Here is a 17,773-nt window from a genome sequence, read left to right as displayed (position 1 = left end):
CTGTGTGGTTACTAACATCGCCATCACGCCACATCACTACCATTTCTTTTTTGTGGTGAGAACATCTAATATCTACTCTCTTAGCAACTTTCAAGTGTATAATAGAGTATTATTAACTGCAGTCACCATGCTATGCATTAGGTGTCCAGAATGTATTCATTCTATAATCGGAAGTTTGTATCATTTGGCCAATCCAATTAAAACATGGGCAGAGAGGGGTGCCTGGGTCACTCAGTTGGTTAAGTGTCCAACTCATGATTTTCTCATCCAACACGAGCTCAAGCCCCACATCAGGCTCCGCATCAAGCTCCACACTGAGCTCATGGAGGCTGCTTAAGATTCTCTCCCTCTCCCTCTTCCCCTTCCCCTCCACTCCTGCTCTCTCACTCTCTCTCTTAAAAAAAATGGGCAGAGAAACTGAATAGACGTTTTTCCAAAGAAGACATATAAATGGCCAACAGGTACATAAAGAAGTGCTCAACATCACTCACTGTCCAGGGAAGGCAAATCAAAACCACGATGAGACATCACCTCACACCTGTCAGAATGGCTATCACCAAAACGACAAGAGAGAGCAAGCATTGGCGAGAATGTGGAGGAATGGAAACCCGTGTGAAGGAGTTGGTGAGTGGGTGCTCAGTAAGCATTTGCAAGTAGAAGAACAGGGCACAGACCTGTACCTCAGCAATTACTCTTCAGAGCTTGAGCTGGCAAGGCTGCATGGGGATACCAGCAGGGACGCCCTGCCCCATCTGTGCAAAACAAGGTGGGCTCCAACCCCTTTGCACATCCCACACTCCCATGAGCCCTTCTGCTCTGAGCTCTCCCCTTGATTGCCTTTGGCCCATTTTGTGTGTCATTTGCCACTTGCTATCAGCCAAGACAGGGAGCTCAACTATTTTCTTAATTTTGACACAAGGTTATTCACACAAGGGTGGTGCACATGGAGCAAACTTTCCCGAAGGATTGACATGAAGGAGAGAGGTTACATCTCAGAGTTAGGGAAAGGAAAAATTGAGATTCAAACAGCCTTATGCTTTTAAAACCCATTGGCCCTGTTCCTGAGTCCTGCTCCCAACTGACTGCTATCCTAGCATCTCCACCTTCAATCAGATCAACTCTCGACAAAACACAGAGACCTGATTAATAGTTCTCCCCATCACAGTCTGTGTTTATGAAAACTTCCCACATATTTTTGTTTTTAATCTATTTTTTAAAGATTTATTTATTTATTTATTTGAGAGAGAGTAGAGGGAGAGGGAGAGAGAGAATCCTCAAACAAACTCCCCACTGAGTGCCAAGCCCAACGCGGGGCTCGATCCCAGGACCCTGAGGTCTTGAAATGAGCCGAAACCAAGAGTCAGCCACCTAACCGACCAAGCCACTCAGGGACCCTGACATATTTTTTAAAAAACGAGACCCATCATATTATTGGAATTGTTATTTTGTTGTTGTTGTTATTGAGTTATATGAGCTCTTTAATATTTGGGATATTAACCCTTTATCTGATATATGATTTGCAAATATTTCCTCCCATTCTGTGGGTTATCTTTTTATTTTATTTTATTGATTGTTTCTGTTGGCTGTGCACAAGTTTTTAATTCGATGCAGTCCTACTTATTAATTTTTGCTTTCATTGCTTCCGCTTTTGGTGTCACATCTAAAAATTATTGCCAAGACTAATGTCAAGGAGCTTTTCCTCTGTTTTCTCCTATAAGTGTCACAGTTTTGGGTCTTACGTTTAAGTCTTAATTCATTTTAAGTTAATATTTGTGCGCTGTCCAGTTTCATTCTTCTCCAGTTTTCCTATCACCATTTCTTGAAGGGACTGTACTTTCCCCCATTGGCTATTCTTGGGTCCCTTGTCAAATATTAGTTGACTTTATATGTGGGAGCTTATTTGTAGGCTTTCAATTCTGGTCTATATGTTTATGTTTTTTTAAAGTTTTATTTATTTAAGTCATCTCCACACCCACCATGGGGCTTGAACTCACAACCCCAAGATCAAGAGTCACATGCTCTACCAACTGAGCCAGCCAGGCGCCCCTCAATTCTGATCTATATGTTTTTATGCCAGTACATTTTGATTTCTATTTGTAATATGATTTGCGTCACTACAGGACTGAACCCTCCTCCTCCTCTCAGCCTTTTTGAATGTGTCCCCAACCACAGGACCTCCAGAAGACCTCCTCCCTCCACAGCCTGGCCTGGACACCAGGCCAGACACTCATCTGTTTCCCAAAGCTGTTCTTTAAGAATTTTAGCTACTGGGTTATAAATCAGGATGCAAATTAAATTATGTCAGGTTAAGGCTAGAATTTGGCTTATTACTAATGAGGAAACCCAGTCCATCAGCCTTCTCTCTCTCAGCTTTCTGCCCTGGGCTTATTTTATGCGACTTTTCATCGAGCATCTGAAGTTTTGCCCCGAACACTAATACAGATCCCAGGATTGTGTCCTCAGAGCTTCACACGCTTTTTCTCACTTAATTCTCGTAACAACTCTTCTGTTATTCCCATCATAACCCAGTTTACAGATACACAAACTGAGGCTCAGAAAAGTTCAGTAAGTTGTCCATGCTCACACAGCTTGTAAGTGGTGCTCAGGGTTAGAGCCCAGGTCTGTCTGATCCTCCAGCCCACACTTTTTTTTTTTTTTTAATATTTTATTTCTTTATTTGACACACAGAGAGAGACAGTGAGAGAGGGAACACAAGCAGGGGGAGTGGGAGTGGGAGAGGGAGAAGCAGGCATCCCCCCAAGCAGGGAACCCAATGCGGGGCTCGATCCCAGGACCTTGGGATCATGACCTGAGCCGAAGGCAGACGCTTAACCGACTGAGCCACCCAGGCACCCCCAGCCTGCACTTTTATGCCCTTGGTTATAACACCTGAACAAACGCATCTCCAAGTATGGCAAGCTTGCTCACGTGACACCTGAGTAGGAAGGAGGTGCTGTTTCCTGCTGTTGGGACCCATTGCTGTGGTAGAGAAACATTTCTGGAGTTGACACCCAGACTATTGTACCCCTTGGACCCAAAGCCTCGTAGGCCAGATGCCCCCTGGTCTGCCCTTGTTGCAGACACATACCCTGCCCCTCCTCACTCCATACAGCCCGGTTTCCTCTTTCCTATGTGGCAGTGACTTCTATGTCCTGTGCCCCAGCCCTTCCAAGAAATGACACTCAATTTGCTGAATAATTAAAAGCAGGAAATACTTTACAAAAGGAAGTGAGTGGGTCAGAAATTCAAAGGCAATCCAAACAAAGTGCAAGCTTGGGCTCAGGCAGAGCTGTGAGAGTCCAACTGGGATCCGAGTGTGCTCTCCAGTTTTTGGCAGAGGGGCAAGGAGCCTGGGAGCCAGGACCATGCGGCTGTGGCTAGTTCTTCTCCTGCTCAGCCTCCCAGGTGAGTGCGGTGGGGGCTCTGGGGAGTTGGTCCCCCTGGGGCAGGGCAGGGGACCGAGAGCTATCCCAGGCAGAAGGGGAGGTGTCATATCTGGGGAAATGAGAGGTGGTTTAGTTAATTAATTCAGCAAAAGCACGCTGGGTTCTTACTTTGTGCCAGGCATTCACCAGGCCCTGAGGACTTGAAGGGAAAAAAGGAACAGGACTGGCCATTAGAAAGGGGACCCCAGACAGTTCAGTGGGTGAGATGTGCAGATAAAGAGCAACCCAATGGCAGGCATTGATGGAGGGGTGCTCAGAGGCCCAAGCAGGTCTGGCTGAAGGAGATACAGAAAGCCATACAGACACCATCCATTGGATGAGCCTTGAAGAAATGGATCAACCCGTCAAGCAGAGAAGGGAGAAGAACATTCCAGGGAGAGCGGACTGCTTGACCAAGACATGGAGGCTTGAGAAAGGGTGGTGCATTCATGCACAGAGGCCCTCAGTGTGCAAGGGGCCTTGGGGTGACTGGTTGGCCGTGAGGTTGGAAATGCACAAGACAAGATTAAGAAGGACCTTGGACGCCATGCCCAGGAACCGAGACTTTCAAAGAGAAAATTGCTCAGGAACCCAGGAGGGAGATGGGAGGGGGTCATGTATCTTCTCTGTGGAAAGCTACTACACACACCGAGAGGACATTAGGGTCAGTCCAAAAGTTTGCACAATGTATGCTGTGCATGTGGGTCACACCCAGCCTTCTCTATGAGCCGGGAGACAGACTTTCTAGCAAAACAGACTGGTCCACAGGGGTTCCCAAAAAAGGGCATAGCCAGGGAGTTGGGAGACTGGAGTTCCAGTCCTGACAAGAGCGCATGACATGGGCAAGCCCCCTCCTTGTTCTAAGACCTGGATTTCTGATGTGAATGGAATGTCTCTGATGCCCTTCCTAGCTGTAATGTTGGGGGACTCTGCTATTCAGATCAGATGTAAATAGACAAGGGCTGTGGTCATTCTTAAGTTGTCAAGGCCATTTCTGATTTTATCAGTGACAGAAGCCCCGTGATGATACCTGTAGACGGGTGGCTTCTCTGTGACCACTATGCCCCTTAGGCAGGACTCTGAACAGCCCAGAATTCCCAAAGGACAGCAGTTCAGAATGTCTGCCTCTCCCCCTGGACTCTAGCTTTGCATTTGAATTCAAAGACCCCCATCTGCTCTCTCTCTTAACCCCAACATCCAGCTCACCCAGAGGCCAAGAGGAAAGGTGAACTGCCTGGGCTCCCACACACCACACACTCATACAATGGAGTCAGATGCACACACCCATATGCAGTCATGCCCCCATTCACATCTGTGTGCTCACACACTCATGTAGTGTTAGACACACACTCGTGCACACGCACACTCACACACAGTGTCCCTTATATGCACACACCGATCCAAACAGTCTTCTCCCCTAGATGAAGGCTGAGACCCACAGTGGCTGTTCTGTGGCTTTGGGCAGGGTGGCTTGGCTGCAGAAACAAGACAGACCCATGGGTGCTCAGTGAGTGTTTGCAAGTGGGGCAACGGGAACACAGACCTGTACACCAGCAACTACTCTTCAGCACTTGAGCTGGGAAGGCTGTGTGGGGACACCAGCAGGGATGCCCTGCCCCATCAGTGCAAAGCGAGGTGGATTCCAACCCCTTTGCACATCCCATGCCCCATGACGCCCCCTGCTCTGAGCTCTCCCCTTGGTTGCCTTGCTATCAGCCAAGACAGGGAGCTCAACTATTTTCTTGACTTTGACACAAGGTTATTCACACAAGGGTGGTGCACATGGAGCAAACTTTCCCGAAGGATTGACGTGAAGGAGAGAGGTTACATCTCAGAGTCAGGGAAAGGAAAAATTGAGATTCAAATAGCCTTATGCTTTTAAAACCCATTGGCCCTGTTCCTGAGTCCTGCTCCCAGCTGACTGCTATCCTAGCATCTCCACCTTCAATCAGACCAACTCTCGACAAAACACAGAGACCTGATTAATAGTTCTCCCCATCACAGTCTGTGTTTATGAAAACTTCCCACATATTTGTTCAAAAACAAGCCAAATCACATTATGAATGCTTTACTGCCAGATTAAATTAGCAAAGTTGGGATTGATGAAACTTCTATTTCGAAGCAGCAACATCTCTAATCTTATTTTTGATTGTTGGAAAATACCATCTAACTGACCCTCAGCTTTGGATCGTAGCTGTGTTGTTGCTATTGTTGTCTTAAGAAAGAAAACCACCCTTTCTGCCAACTCTTGTATTTGATTTTCATTGACATCAATTACTGTCTCTTAGCAATCTTTTTCCTAATTGAGTCCTTTCAATTATTAAAATTTTTTTTCTTAGTTGTTTTTATCAGTTAATGATATTGTAAACATTTACACATAATAGAAATATATGATTTAGAAAGGGAAACTTCACCCCAAACCCCAGGTTCAGCAGTGACCACTGTTAAGAGTTTACAACACTTAGTGTTCAATTTTTTCTATGCATGCACCACAGAAAAACACAGAAAAGGAATCCAAACACTCTGTTAGGCAACTTTTAAAAAACCTAATAGTAATGTATCTGGGACATCTTCCCTATTATTATTTGTGATTTGTCTTTTTCTTTTAATGTTGGTATGGGTGGACGGTAATTTATTAGCCTGTGTTTGAATTTGCTTCCAGAGTCTATTGCGTGTTACATTAGCACTGCAATTAGCAGCCTCATATTTCAGTGTCCCCTGGTGTGGAAATTATAGTCCACGCCACAATAAAAATTATTATGTCCAAGATCATGACAGCCAGCGCCTTCTCAAAAACAATCATAAAATTTATTGATACCTTCCAGAATCCAGATACCATGCAAGACATGGGGACTGGGGCTGGAGAAGAGAGAAAACACAAACCCAAAGTCTCTGCCCCTCAGGACAGAGCGTCCTAGTAAGGGAGACAGAGAGAGAGAGAGACTGGTAATGGTAACAAAATACCAGTGTGGCACTCAGGTTCCTATAAGGGCATGGAGCAACGGGAGGAAGCAATTCTAGTTGGGAAAGGGAATAAGGTGATCAGTAGGCAGGCTGGGCTCGGAGAAGGGTTTCCAGGTGGAAGGAAGGACATGCGCAGTGACCATAGCGCCTGGGAAGGCTCATCAGGCTCAGAGGAAGAGAAAAGTGGGGGTGGGTTATAAGGTCCAGTGGAAGGCAGGGAGGAGCAGGAAATGGTGCTAGTCAGAGAACTTGGATCTGAAATGGAAAAAAAAAAGAAGTTGAATGCCCAACAAAAGCATTTTAAATCATTCTGAGGCACTGGGGAGTGGTTGCCAAAGAGATCCTGAAATCCTGCTCATGACAAGTGCAGCTGAGGACAAGGTGGGAACAATTTCAGCACGTAACTCCAGCAGTGACATGCAGAGGACATTGAAGAAGGGAGTGCAACAGGAGCTGGAGAAGCCTTTCTGGATGCTACGGCCGTGATCCAGGCACCAGATGAGCTCCTGACCTGGTGACAGGCTCTCACTGATACTTCAAAAGAGTATCTGCGGTTTGACACATACCCAAGTCTTACAACAACCTGCAAAGTGGAAAGTAGCATAGCCAATTTACAAATAGAGAAGCAAGACCCAGGGAGGTGAAGTAGCTTACCCAAGATTTCCCAAGTAGTGTGTGGTAGACGTGCCTTCTGTGTCCAAATTCACTCTCTTTCTGCTATGTCATGCTGTCATCACGAACCGTGACAGTAGGGGAAGAAAAAAGGAAATCATTTTGAGAAGCATTTTTGAGGTAGAGTTGACTAAATGGCTAGCCAATCAGTTGTAGAGGGAGAAGAGAAGGACAGGATCAATGGAGATGCCAAGTTCTTTGTCAGGTGTGCTAGTAACGCTGTTGGTTTGAAGAGAGTAGAGTTAGTTCTGCTGGTGGAATACTAAGTTTATTTCCAATGGCTGCTGTAACAAATGACCACAAACTTAGTGGCCTGAAATGACAAAATTTATTATCTTACAGTTCTGAAAGTCAGAAGTCCAAAATGGTCTTACTGGCTAAAATCAAAGTGTAGGCAAGATTGTATTCCCTTTGGAGGTTCTAGGGAAGAATCTGCTTTCTCACCTTTTTCAGCTTCCAGAGGCTGCCCACATTCCTTGGCTCACGATCCTTTTATCTATCTTCTAAGCCAGGAACGTAGCATCTTCCACTCTCCCTCTGACTCTGACACTAACTCTTTTTTCATCTTATACGAACCCTTCTGATGACGTCGGACCCAACTAAATAACCCAGGATAATTGCCCCACCTCACACGTTCTTGGGATTACGATGTCAACATCTTTGGGGAGCATAATTCTACTGAGCACAAATACAAACCTCAAATGAACTAAAAGAGCACCAGCACCTTCCTGGTGCAACAGACCTGACTCCTGCGGCCCCATGGGGACAACCCCCACCCCCCTGGCCTGACCCTGAGGCTCTGGGACTAAGACAGTCAGGAGATGCTTCCACTGTGTTTCTCTGCTTCTCCCTGCTTGTTCAGTTCCATGTGATCAAGGCACAAGAGCTCATTGCCAAGGACAAAGAGTGTCTGTCCAGTCACATATGGTCAGCTTGACTGGAGTCAATCCCCAGAGCAGCACGATACCCTTTCCACTTGTGCTTGTCCCTAACCCGTCCCACTCCCCCACAGACCTTTGCTAGTCCGCCACGTGAGCCCTCCAAGGGAGAGAGGAAATACTGCAGCAGACCAAGTTCAGGGTGGATTTAGTCCTATGACTATTGACTTTGGGGTAGTGATGTACAGTGTGTATTTGGAAACAGTAGGCTGGAGCTAAGGAAAGAATGTGGACCACAAACATGGATTTGGGGAACCATCAGCGTGTTGGCAATAACCAAAATCAGAGGAAGGGAGAATCCCTCCATAGGGGTGTAATAAAGTGGGATAAAATGAGGACTGGAGAGGGACCCCTGGGCTCCCCCTGCAGCGCTCTGGGGCTGGTTCACACTGGCTTACAAGAACTGACTCTTCTCAGCTGTGTGTCCAGTGACATTGCACTGACTGCCTGAGATCAACCGGGGTGGGAATATTTACACTACAGAAACTGGAAAATGCTACAAATGGAGATTTTCTTCCCAGAGGGCTAGTTTTTAAGTATTTACCAACATATCATTTTTGCACCAAGATTTAAAGAGGGAGGAAGAGAAATCAGTAGAGGCCTCAGAGATGAGCAGTCGGAGAAGGAGGACAGTGGATGAGGACGAAGTTTCAAAGCCAAGAAAGACAGTGTCAGAAAGTCGGGAGTGGTGACACTGTGGGCAGGACCAGGGAAGTGAGGACCGAAGAGGCTGGACATTATCACTGCGGGAGCTGATGGGGAAGCTGGACAGAGGAGGCAGATCTTTGGGGTCAGCTAGGAGGTGGCTGCAAAGGCCCGGACCCTGGCTCCATCCCTGGACACCAATCTGGGGCCACTTGAGCCCATGGGGCTCCCAGACCAGGCCTGGCTCAAGGTGGTAGGAGTTGTATCTTGGGATTCTGTTTTCCAGGCTGTTTCTCCATCCAAGGCCCAGAGTCCGTGAGGGGTCTAGAAGGGGGCTCGGTGAGCATGCAGTGTCACTATACAGCAGAATGGGAGACTTACGAGAAGTGGTGGTGTCGCGGAGCAGACTGGATATCATGCCAGATCCTTGTTCAAACCAATGGATCAGAGCAAGTAATGAAGAGAGACCGTGTGTCCATCAGGGACAACCAGAGTCACCACTTGTTCACTGTGACCATGGAGGACGTCAGGCGAGATGACACAGACACTTACTGGTGTGGGATTAGCAGACATGGACCCGACCTTGGGACATCTATCAAAGTGACCATTGACCCAGGTAAGAACTTTCTCATTTACGCAGTGAGGCCCTCATGCTCAGGACAGAAAGAGTGAGGGCTTCTGCTTCCCCTCCACAAGGGCAGAAGAGAAATGGCTGAGTACCTGAGAACAGGGTCCCCATCACAGTCCCTGAGGTCACCTGAGGCATCTGGCTGATGCATGCAAGGCTGGCAGGTCTTGGGGTAGGGGTGGGGACGTGGACCCCACCTTCATTGCCCATGGCCCAGGCCAGCTCTCCTGGGGACCCACAACCCTGGCAGCCCCACAGTCTCTCATCAGATGTATGGGTGGACCTTGGATGCCTTGGATCCCAGGGCATTGCTCCAGGCAGTGGTCACTGGTAGTCATACTCCAGACCCGTCACTACACAGAGAGGGGCAGGGGAGACACCTGGGGAAGCCCAGAGTGTCCCAGCACTGAACCTCAAGAACCTGGCCAACACAGAGTAGCTCTGGGCACTCGACAGTGCCCCTCCTCTCTGGGCCCCCAGCCGCCCTGCCCACTACTTTCCCTGGCAGTATAAGAACAAGCAAGGAATTAGAGGAACCCAGGAAGGGGCTCAAGTAACAGTGGTTGCTGTAAGGAGAAAGGAAGGCTTTGATCATTATGCCAACATCAGGGACCCCTCTGGCTGTCCTGGGGTCTCCTCAGGCCCAGGACTCAACTAAAAAATAGGTCATGGACACTCAGTGCCAAGCTGGTCTCAGGAATCCATGACCAAGTAGCCGATCACAAACTGTCTTCATAGTTTCTCATAAAGATGTTTAATTTATCACAGCCATTGCTCACGATTGAACCAGAATGTGCCCTCTTATTCACCAGCCCTCTGGAGTCCTCCTCCTCTTCCTTATCACCCCAATACCTGGGCACTCCATTTCCAGAACCACATGTCCTTGAGCCCAGCTCAGGCACTGCTTGAGGACCAGCAATGTTTCCCCCCTGGCTAAAGTCCCACCTAGAGGGGTAAGTGGAGAGAAGTGGAAAGACAGATCTCTCTCCCCAGAAGCACCTCCCAGAGCAAGAGTGCAGGCTCCTGTTTCCTTTTTATTTCTTCGTGCCACACCCGAGTCGATGGAAAGCGACTAAGTGGTGGTTCAGAAAACTCAGCAGAGGGTGCCTGGGCCGCACAGTCTGTTAAGCATCTGCTTCTTGGTTTCGGCTCAGGTCATGATCTCAGGGTGGTAAGATAGAGCCCCGTGTTGGGCTCTGTGCTCAGCGGGGAGTCTGTTTGAGATTCTCTCCCTCTCCCTCTCCCTCTGTCTTTCCACCTCCCTCTAAGATAAATAAACAAAATCTTAAAAAAAAAAAAAGAAAAGGAAAACCCAGCAGAAAGGGAGAAGCCTGGGGACTATATCCAGCTTCCCAGTCCAGGGGCAGGGTGGCTTCCCGGAGGGGGCGGGGGCAGGACCCTGGGAGCCGCCCATGAGCCCCCGTCTGTCCCCATAACCTGTGACCGACTCTGCCTGTGTCTAGTGGGCATGGTTCTGAGCACCTGGGCGAGCCTGCTCTCTAGAACAACTACCAGCGGCCCTGCAGGGGTGTTGTCCGACTCCTACATCAGGTGAGTGGTGGCCGTCCTTACCCTGCCCCTACCTGGGGCCTCTCTTACTCTGCGTCTGCACCCTCATGGGACGCCAGAGCTGTCACAGCCAGGCTCAAGGCCCAAAGCCACCCCCCCACCAACTCGCTCCTGCCCGTGTTGCCCCTCACCCCCCATCTCCCCATTCCACCCTCCCCAGGAAGCCATTCTGCAGAACCTTTCTCTATATTCAGTTGTTGACAAAAAAAGCCCTGATGACCTCGAGCGTGCCAAGGGGAGATAAGACAAAATCCCCACGGTGCAAGGCACCGGGTGCCGTGGGGCAGGAGCGTGGCTCAGCCGCCTGGAACTGGCATTTTCGGGGTGGCAAAGGCACACAGCCTGTCGCGGGCGACCCTAAGGTGCGGAGATGCACTTCGGGAAAGGGAAGCTGCAGGGGGTGCAATTAGCAAGGAAGGTGGGCCCAGAGCAAAGCAAAACCAACAAGGTGAAGTTCCTTCCGAGGAGCCCTCATGGTTGAGCCACTGAGCAGGTTCACGGGGGTCTTCAGAGTGGGGCTGCCAGGCCCAGGGTCACAGGCTTTGCAGGGCTGGCCAATGCTCCCCACTGTCAGGGCACTGGGAGTGACGGGGCCGGGGGGGCCTAGGGCTCTGACGGCTCTGTCCCCTCTTGCAGGCACCACTACATTCTCCTGGTGTTCCTGAAGGTGCCCATCTTGCTCGCATTGGTCGGTGCTGTCCTTTGGTTGAAGGGGCCTCAGCAGAGACCGTCCATCTGTATGAACTTGTCCTCTGATCTCGTCAGAGACACAGCCCCTTAGACAGACGGATGAGCGGAATCTTCCGCCCTGGGACCCCATTTCCAGAGGAGACATAGGCCGTGGAAGAAATGCCTCTGGGTCCTCGGGAGGCAGTGACTGAGGCTGGAGGCGCTGAAGGGCTGGCCGGGCACCCTCTCAGCTCTACACAGCTCAGGGACACAACTTGGGGCCCTCTTGAGGTGTCATGTCTCCCTGGACTTTTCCTACTCCTTCGGGTAGCAAATGCCCCACCCTACCCAACGTGGGGCTGGGGCTCATGGTCGGAGCTGCTGGGGTGGGACCCAAGCCGCGTCCTCTCTGCTGGAAGAAGCTGGGGCATGACGTGAGTGACTGAAGCACAGAGAGAAGCAATAGGGGTGCAGACAGAGACAGAGAGATGGAGCCCTGCCCACGCCCTGGTCTCCTTCACTCCTGAGACCAGCCCAGCCCGCTCTATGTCTGAGCTTCTGATATATAAGGGTTTTTTCTTAAGCCAGTCAAGATGGGCCTCAGAAACTACTTCAAGGTTGGGGAGGGCAGTCAGGAAAACCATCTGAGGGAAATGATGTGGCCTCCCCTACATGATGATATTTTAATAATCTTCATAATTAATTTGTTTCAATAATCTTAATAATTAAAAATGTCTGTGATAAATGACATTTTTTTCATTTGTCCATTTGGGTGGACTTGGTCACTTTACACCTTAGGGACCATGGGTCCTTCCACCGAAGGGAGCGCCACCTCCCGTGAGAAGGAATAGCCCCATTTGAGATGTGTCTACCCACATGCAAACACACACAAACACACCAGTTTGGAATGTTTCCCTTTGTTTGCCCCTGCAGCTTTATTGAGCTATAATTGACAAATAAAACTGTATATATTTAAGGTGTAAATGTGATTTTTTAAAGGGTCACAAAGTGATGATTTAACATATATACGCCTTGTGAAATGAACACCACAACCTACTTCATTAACACACTCATCACTTTACATATTTATCCTTTTTTTTTTTTTTTGATGTGGGAAGAACACTTCAGATCTACCCTCTTAGCAAATTTCAAGTATACAACACAGTATTATTAACTATGGTCATCATACTATAGGAACTTATACTAAACCCAGAACCTAGCTTATAACCGAAAGTTTGTGCCCTCTGAGCAACATCATCCCATTTTCCCCTACGCCCCAGCCCTTGGTTCTATGGGGAGTGTTTCCCTCTGAACGTCCTGGGAGGATGTGCCCACCCTCTTATTTGTCCTTATATGTAGGCCTTGGTTCTCAGCCTCAGGAGGTCATGGGAAGGTGCCTCACCAGGGGATAAAGGAGACAGGAATCCCTGTCCCTAGCGTGGTAGCTGGAACCTCCCCTCCCCACAGGGAAGCGAGAGTCCTCTCTCTTTGTCCTTCAGTCAATGAGAAACTTTCTCCCACTTTCATTGGGTGTAGGGCTCTGGTCAGTGGTGGGCCTGAAAATTCCACTGTGCTCAGAGAGGATAAATTTTGAGCCAGACTAAGAGCCTTTGAGTCACCCTGTTTGGGGACCAAGGTCCTTAGTCCACCAGCTCCAAAGGTCCCTCTCTGTGACTACTTCCTTGGATCCAGCCTCCCCAAGATGCGACCAGACTCGGGTGACAAGCAGCTCTTGGGGGGCAAAGCCAGAGCCCAGCAGCTTCACCAGCTGGCCCAAATGGGTGCAAGGCCATTGGCAATTGCTTTTCCCAGTGTCTTACTGTTGATATTCAATGACCCCTGTGTCTTTGGAGATTCTGTGGTTGGGTTGTTACTCTCATGACATCATGAAAGAGAATGCACTGGAGTAGGCATCTGTGGCCTGTCCTGAACACCACCCCCACCACACACACACACACACACACACACACACACACACACACACACTTCTGGAAACTTCCTCTTGGGTTCCCATGAATATGGTGAAGCAAAACTTGCCTCTTAACACCCGCTGTCTGGGGTAGGGAGAAAGACAGAAATTGTAAGTTAACCACTGGGGCAGGATAGCATTTTCCAGCAAATGTGTTTCCACTAGGAGCCTGGTGCCAAAGCCCCTGTGCCCATAAACAGCTCTAGACTGGTACAGCTCCTCATGTGCTCGCTCGAGCACACATCGTAACCAGGAGTTAGTGGAAGCAGAGAAGTGGAGAGAGCAGGAGCCGATTGCTCTTTTAAGAAGAAAGCATAACTTCTCCTTCCCCGTGAGTTCCTCCTTGTGGGTTCTTACTTCCTTTTTTTTCTTTTTTTATGTTTTTTTCTCCCTGACTTCTGAGCAGCTTTGCAACCACAGAGGAAGTTCATCAAGAGCAGGGAGAAGCTGGTCGGGGTCAGGGGAAGCAGCAGCCCCTACCCCCCCGCCCCGGGAAGGACACCACGGTGGGAAGGGCCACTACTTCCACCTGGGATGTGGCGTTCGTTCTTCTTGATGCTAGATATGTCCTGAATGGTGTTTTCTTAATAAATGAGGTTAAAGGAAGAAGTTTCCAGCACCCTCCGCCTATCCTCTGAAGCATCTCCCCATACAGCTCACTGGTATGCCTGCTTCCACTGGCCCTAGGCTTTCCAGATCCCCACAGCTGGTCTGCTTATGTCCCCCTGCTCTGCACCCAGGCTGTCTGGGAGTCAAGTCTCCACCCAGAATGGGGATCCAGGTACAGTGCCCGGACTTAACAGGTACTTTAGTTACATTTGTTGAAGGAATGCATGGGTGGATGAATAAGGAAGGGGTAAGGGTCTGACCTGGCCGCAAACCCATGCTTTCAATGGGAACAGCAGCCTTGGTCCTAATTCCCCAAAATCTTCCTCCCAGCTCCCCACTGGACAGTGGTCCCATCTCTTGGGACCTGAGACTGGCCTCCACCCTCAGGACGCCTCCTGGCTTGGCCATGCTGAGTTGGTCCCAATCATGGGGCTGCACAGATTCAAGGGTGATCCATGAACCCAGTCGGGGCTGGCAGGAGGCGGGCAGGGGGTTAAGCTCAGAAAAGGTTTAAAGTAAGGTGACCAGCAATTTAGGAGCTGGGATGGAGATGATGCTGGGCAGCAAATGGTGCCCTTCCAGCAAGAGGATTAGGGAGCCCAGACCCCAGGCCTCTTCCCTGTTAGCCTTCACAGCATGGGTTTAGGGGGAGAGATTCTTATAACAGAAATTCTTATAACAAGGAAATGAGAAGCACTGTTTTCAGGGCACATGGATGAATTGTTTGATATTGTATGAACGAGGGGAGCCCCTTGGTGTCTCCTTCTATACATTTGGCTTGAAATGCAAGAGCAGGCTCTCATATCAACTGCTCTCCTTTTATCACTGAAGAGAAAGGTTGCAACTAAGGAGGAAAATCATGGGTTCTCCTGTGGCAGCCACCACTGGACCTGATGGAGAAAGCCCAGCTCGGGATTAAAATAATAATAGGATACTGCTACACACATATTAGAATGGCCAAAATCCATGGGTGGAGGGAAGGGGTAACTGGGTGATGGACATATTAAGGAGGGCACATGATGTAATGAGCACTGGGTATCATATGAACTGATGAATCACTGACCTCTACCTCTGAAACCAATAATACATTATATGTCAATTAATTGAATTTAAATTAAAAAAAAAACATTAAAAAAAATGGCCAAATTCCAAAACACTGACAACACTAAATTCTGGCAAGGATGTGGAGCATCAGAAATTCTTGTTCATTGCTGATGGGAATGCAAAATGGTACAGGCACTTTTAAGACAGTTTGGAAGTGTCTCACTAAACTCAGCATACTCTAACCATGTGACCCAGCAATTCTTGGTATTGACTCAAATCAACTGAAAACTTACGTCCACACAAAAGCCTGCACACAAATGTTTATAGCAGCTTTATTCATAATTGCCAAAACTTGGAAGCAACCAAGACATCTTTCAGTAGGCGAATGAACAAATAAACTGTGGTCCATCCAGAGAGTGGAATATTATTCAACACTAGAAATAAATGAACTATCAGGCCACAAAAAGACATGGAGGAACCATAAAGTTCTATTATTAAATGAAAGAAGGCAATCTGAAAAGGCTACATACTGTATGATTCTAACTATATGACATTCTGGAAAAGGCAAAACTATGGAGACAGTAAAGAGATCAGTGGTTGCCAGGGATTAGAAGGAGAGAGGGATGAAAAGGGGGAGCACCAGGACTTTTAGGGCAGTGTAAGTACTCTGTAGGATTCCGTAATCATGGACACACTTTGTCTAAGCTCATAGAATGTACAAAACCAAGAGTGAGTCCTAATGTAAACTATGTTCTTGTGTAATAATGACATGTCAATGCTGGCTCATCAATCGTATGTAACAAATGTACCATTCTGGAGCAGGAGGTTGATGGTTGGGAGGCTGGGCTGGGGCAGGGGCATGTGGGAACTCTGTATTTCTGCTCAACTTTGCTGTGAATCTAAAGCTGATCTGAAAAATAAAGTCTCTTAGAAAAAAAAAAAAAAGACTAGTGAGAAGATGAAGACCTTGCATTAGATACTGAAAACTTTGGGAGAAAAATAAATCTCAGATTCTAAAGCAACTGTGGAGACAGCCCCTCCTTCCTCTGGCTGACCCATAGCCTCCTCTGGGGTGGGACCTAGCCTCACTTGCCCCCGGGCTCTTGGGTCTCCGTCCTCCCATGGGGAGCTTTGAGGGGTGACACAGATCACACCTGGATTCCCAAAGCTTCTGCCACTGGAACCTGCTGTGTATCATCTAAGATGCCAGAAAAATTATCCCCTGGGGCACCTGGATGGCTCAGTTGGTTAAGCACCTGGCTCTTAATCTCAGCTCAGGTCATGATCTCAGGGTCATGAAATTGAGCCCCACATTGGGCTCCACGCTGAGCATGGAACCTGCTTGGGATTCTCTCTCTCCCTCCCTTTCCCTCTGTCCCTCCCCCACTTGCTCATGCACACATGCTCTCTCTCCCTCTCTAAAAAAAAAAAAAAAAGAAAGAAAGAAAGAAAAAGGAAAAAAAAAAAGAAAAATTACCCTCTTCTTCAGCCAGTCGTCCAGTATGCCTGCACACAATGTTTGCAATAGACAGAAATTCTCATAACAAGGAAATGAGAAGCTAGGGGAGGCTGCATTTACAATGAACCAGAAGCTTACTAACAGGTTTTAAATAGTCACCAAGAAATGTCAACCAAGATAAGAGAAAAGAGGATATCTTTAGCTCAGGCACAGTGAAAAACAGACATCTGAAGACAAGGAAGTTGTGAGGGAGACTCTATAGGGTGATGGTTCACATTATGGCCTCTGAAATCAGACAGACCTGAGTTCACATCCCAGCTGTGCAGCTTCCTTGCCTGCCACCTGGGACCATTTGCTTTCACTAACCATCTGTTTCCTCACTTGTAAAATGGGGGTGACCGCAGATCCTGTCTCATAGAGTGATCACAAGGATTCAAGAAGACCCTGCTGGTGAAACGTTCGCTCAGAGCCCTCGGTCCACTCTCAGAAGTGCTTGGTGAAGGCCACCTGGGTGGCTCTGTCGGTTAAGCATCTGACTTCAGCTCAGTCATGATCTCAGGGTCCTGGGATCGAGCCCCACATCAGGCTCCCTGTTCATCAGGGAATCTGTTTCTCCCTCTGCCTCTCACCCCTGCTCATGCTTTCTCTCTCTCTCAAATAATAAAATCTTTAAAAAAAAAAAAAAAAAGAAGGAGGAGGAGAAGAAGAAGACGATGAAGAAGAAGGGCTTGGTGAAGTCAGGGAGAAGCCAGGACCACACAGACTCTTTGAAAGCTCTTCCCAGACAGAGGAGAGAGGAGATCCGGAAGATCTGGGCAACAGGACAGACCCCTTAGGACACTTGCTTCTCATAGAAGACACAATTTAACACTAAACTACTTGAAGGCAGACCAGAAAAGACCTGGAAAGGGGCTCAGAAGGGAGTTTGTCTACACTGGCAGGTAAAACAGAAAATATATTTAAAAAAAAATCCTCTGTGCCTAGTCCCCAAGACAAAGTTGAATTCATGGGAATTAGCTATGCGATTTACACCTTGGTTTCATGGGAAAAGCTACTTCCTTTTTAAGAAAGAATTAATAGTTTGGATGATTCAGGAGACAGAGCTGGATGGGGAGAAAGCCGAGGTCAAGGACAAGTTTCTAGATCCCTCAGGGGGAAGTGCTCAGCGGTGCCAGCCCAGGG

At 48.3% G+C, this 17,773-nt stretch overlaps 1 protein-coding gene across 2 annotated transcripts; it reads left to right on the top strand.

Moving 5' to 3' along the window:
* The first annotated feature begins 3,037 nt into the window (after positions 1-3,037).
* On the top strand, positions 3,038-16,077 carry CD300LB (CD300 molecule like family member b). 2 transcript variants are annotated; one of them, XM_036079019.2, is made up of 4 exons: positions 3,227-3,405; positions 8,931-9,260; positions 10,736-10,823; positions 11,478-12,486. In XM_036079019.2, the coding sequence occupies exons 1-4, from the start codon at positions 3,366-3,368 to the stop codon at positions 11,620-11,622; spliced, it is 603 nt and encodes a 200-aa protein (XP_035934912.1). In that variant the 5' UTR covers positions 3,227-3,365; the 3' UTR covers positions 11,623-12,486. The 2 variants fall into 2 exon arrangements, with proteins under 2 accessions (XP_077922159.1, XP_035934912.1); XM_078066033.1 differs by lacking the exons at positions 10,736-10,823; positions 11,478-12,486 and adding an exon at positions 13,886-16,077 and having other exon boundaries at positions 3,038-3,405.
* The last annotated feature ends 1,696 nt before the right edge of the window (positions 16,078-17,773 follow it).

This window comes from Halichoerus grypus, chromosome 2 (assembly GCF_964656455.1).
Source record: "Halichoerus grypus chromosome 2, mHalGry1.hap1.1, whole genome shotgun sequence".
Lineage (NCBI taxonomy): Eukaryota > Metazoa > Chordata > Mammalia > Carnivora > Phocidae > Halichoerus > Halichoerus grypus.
Note: the sequence above shows the minus strand (reverse complement) of the source record. Positions and strands in the feature narration are given on the sequence as shown.

Excerpts from the sequence above, each read along its gene's own strand:
- CD300LB (XM_036079019.2), top strand. The coding sequence starts at position 3,366 with ATGCGGCTGTGGCTAGTTCTTCTCCTGCTCAGCCTCCCAG. Across the intron at positions 9,261-10,735 it reads CAAAGTGACCATTGACCCAG|TGGGCATGGTTCTGAGCACC; the intron begins GTAAGAACTTTC and ends GCCTGTGTCTAG. Across the intron at positions 10,824-11,477 it reads TTGTCCGACTCCTACATCAG|GCACCACTACATTCTCCTGG; the intron begins GTGAGTGGTGGC and ends CCCCTCTTGCAG.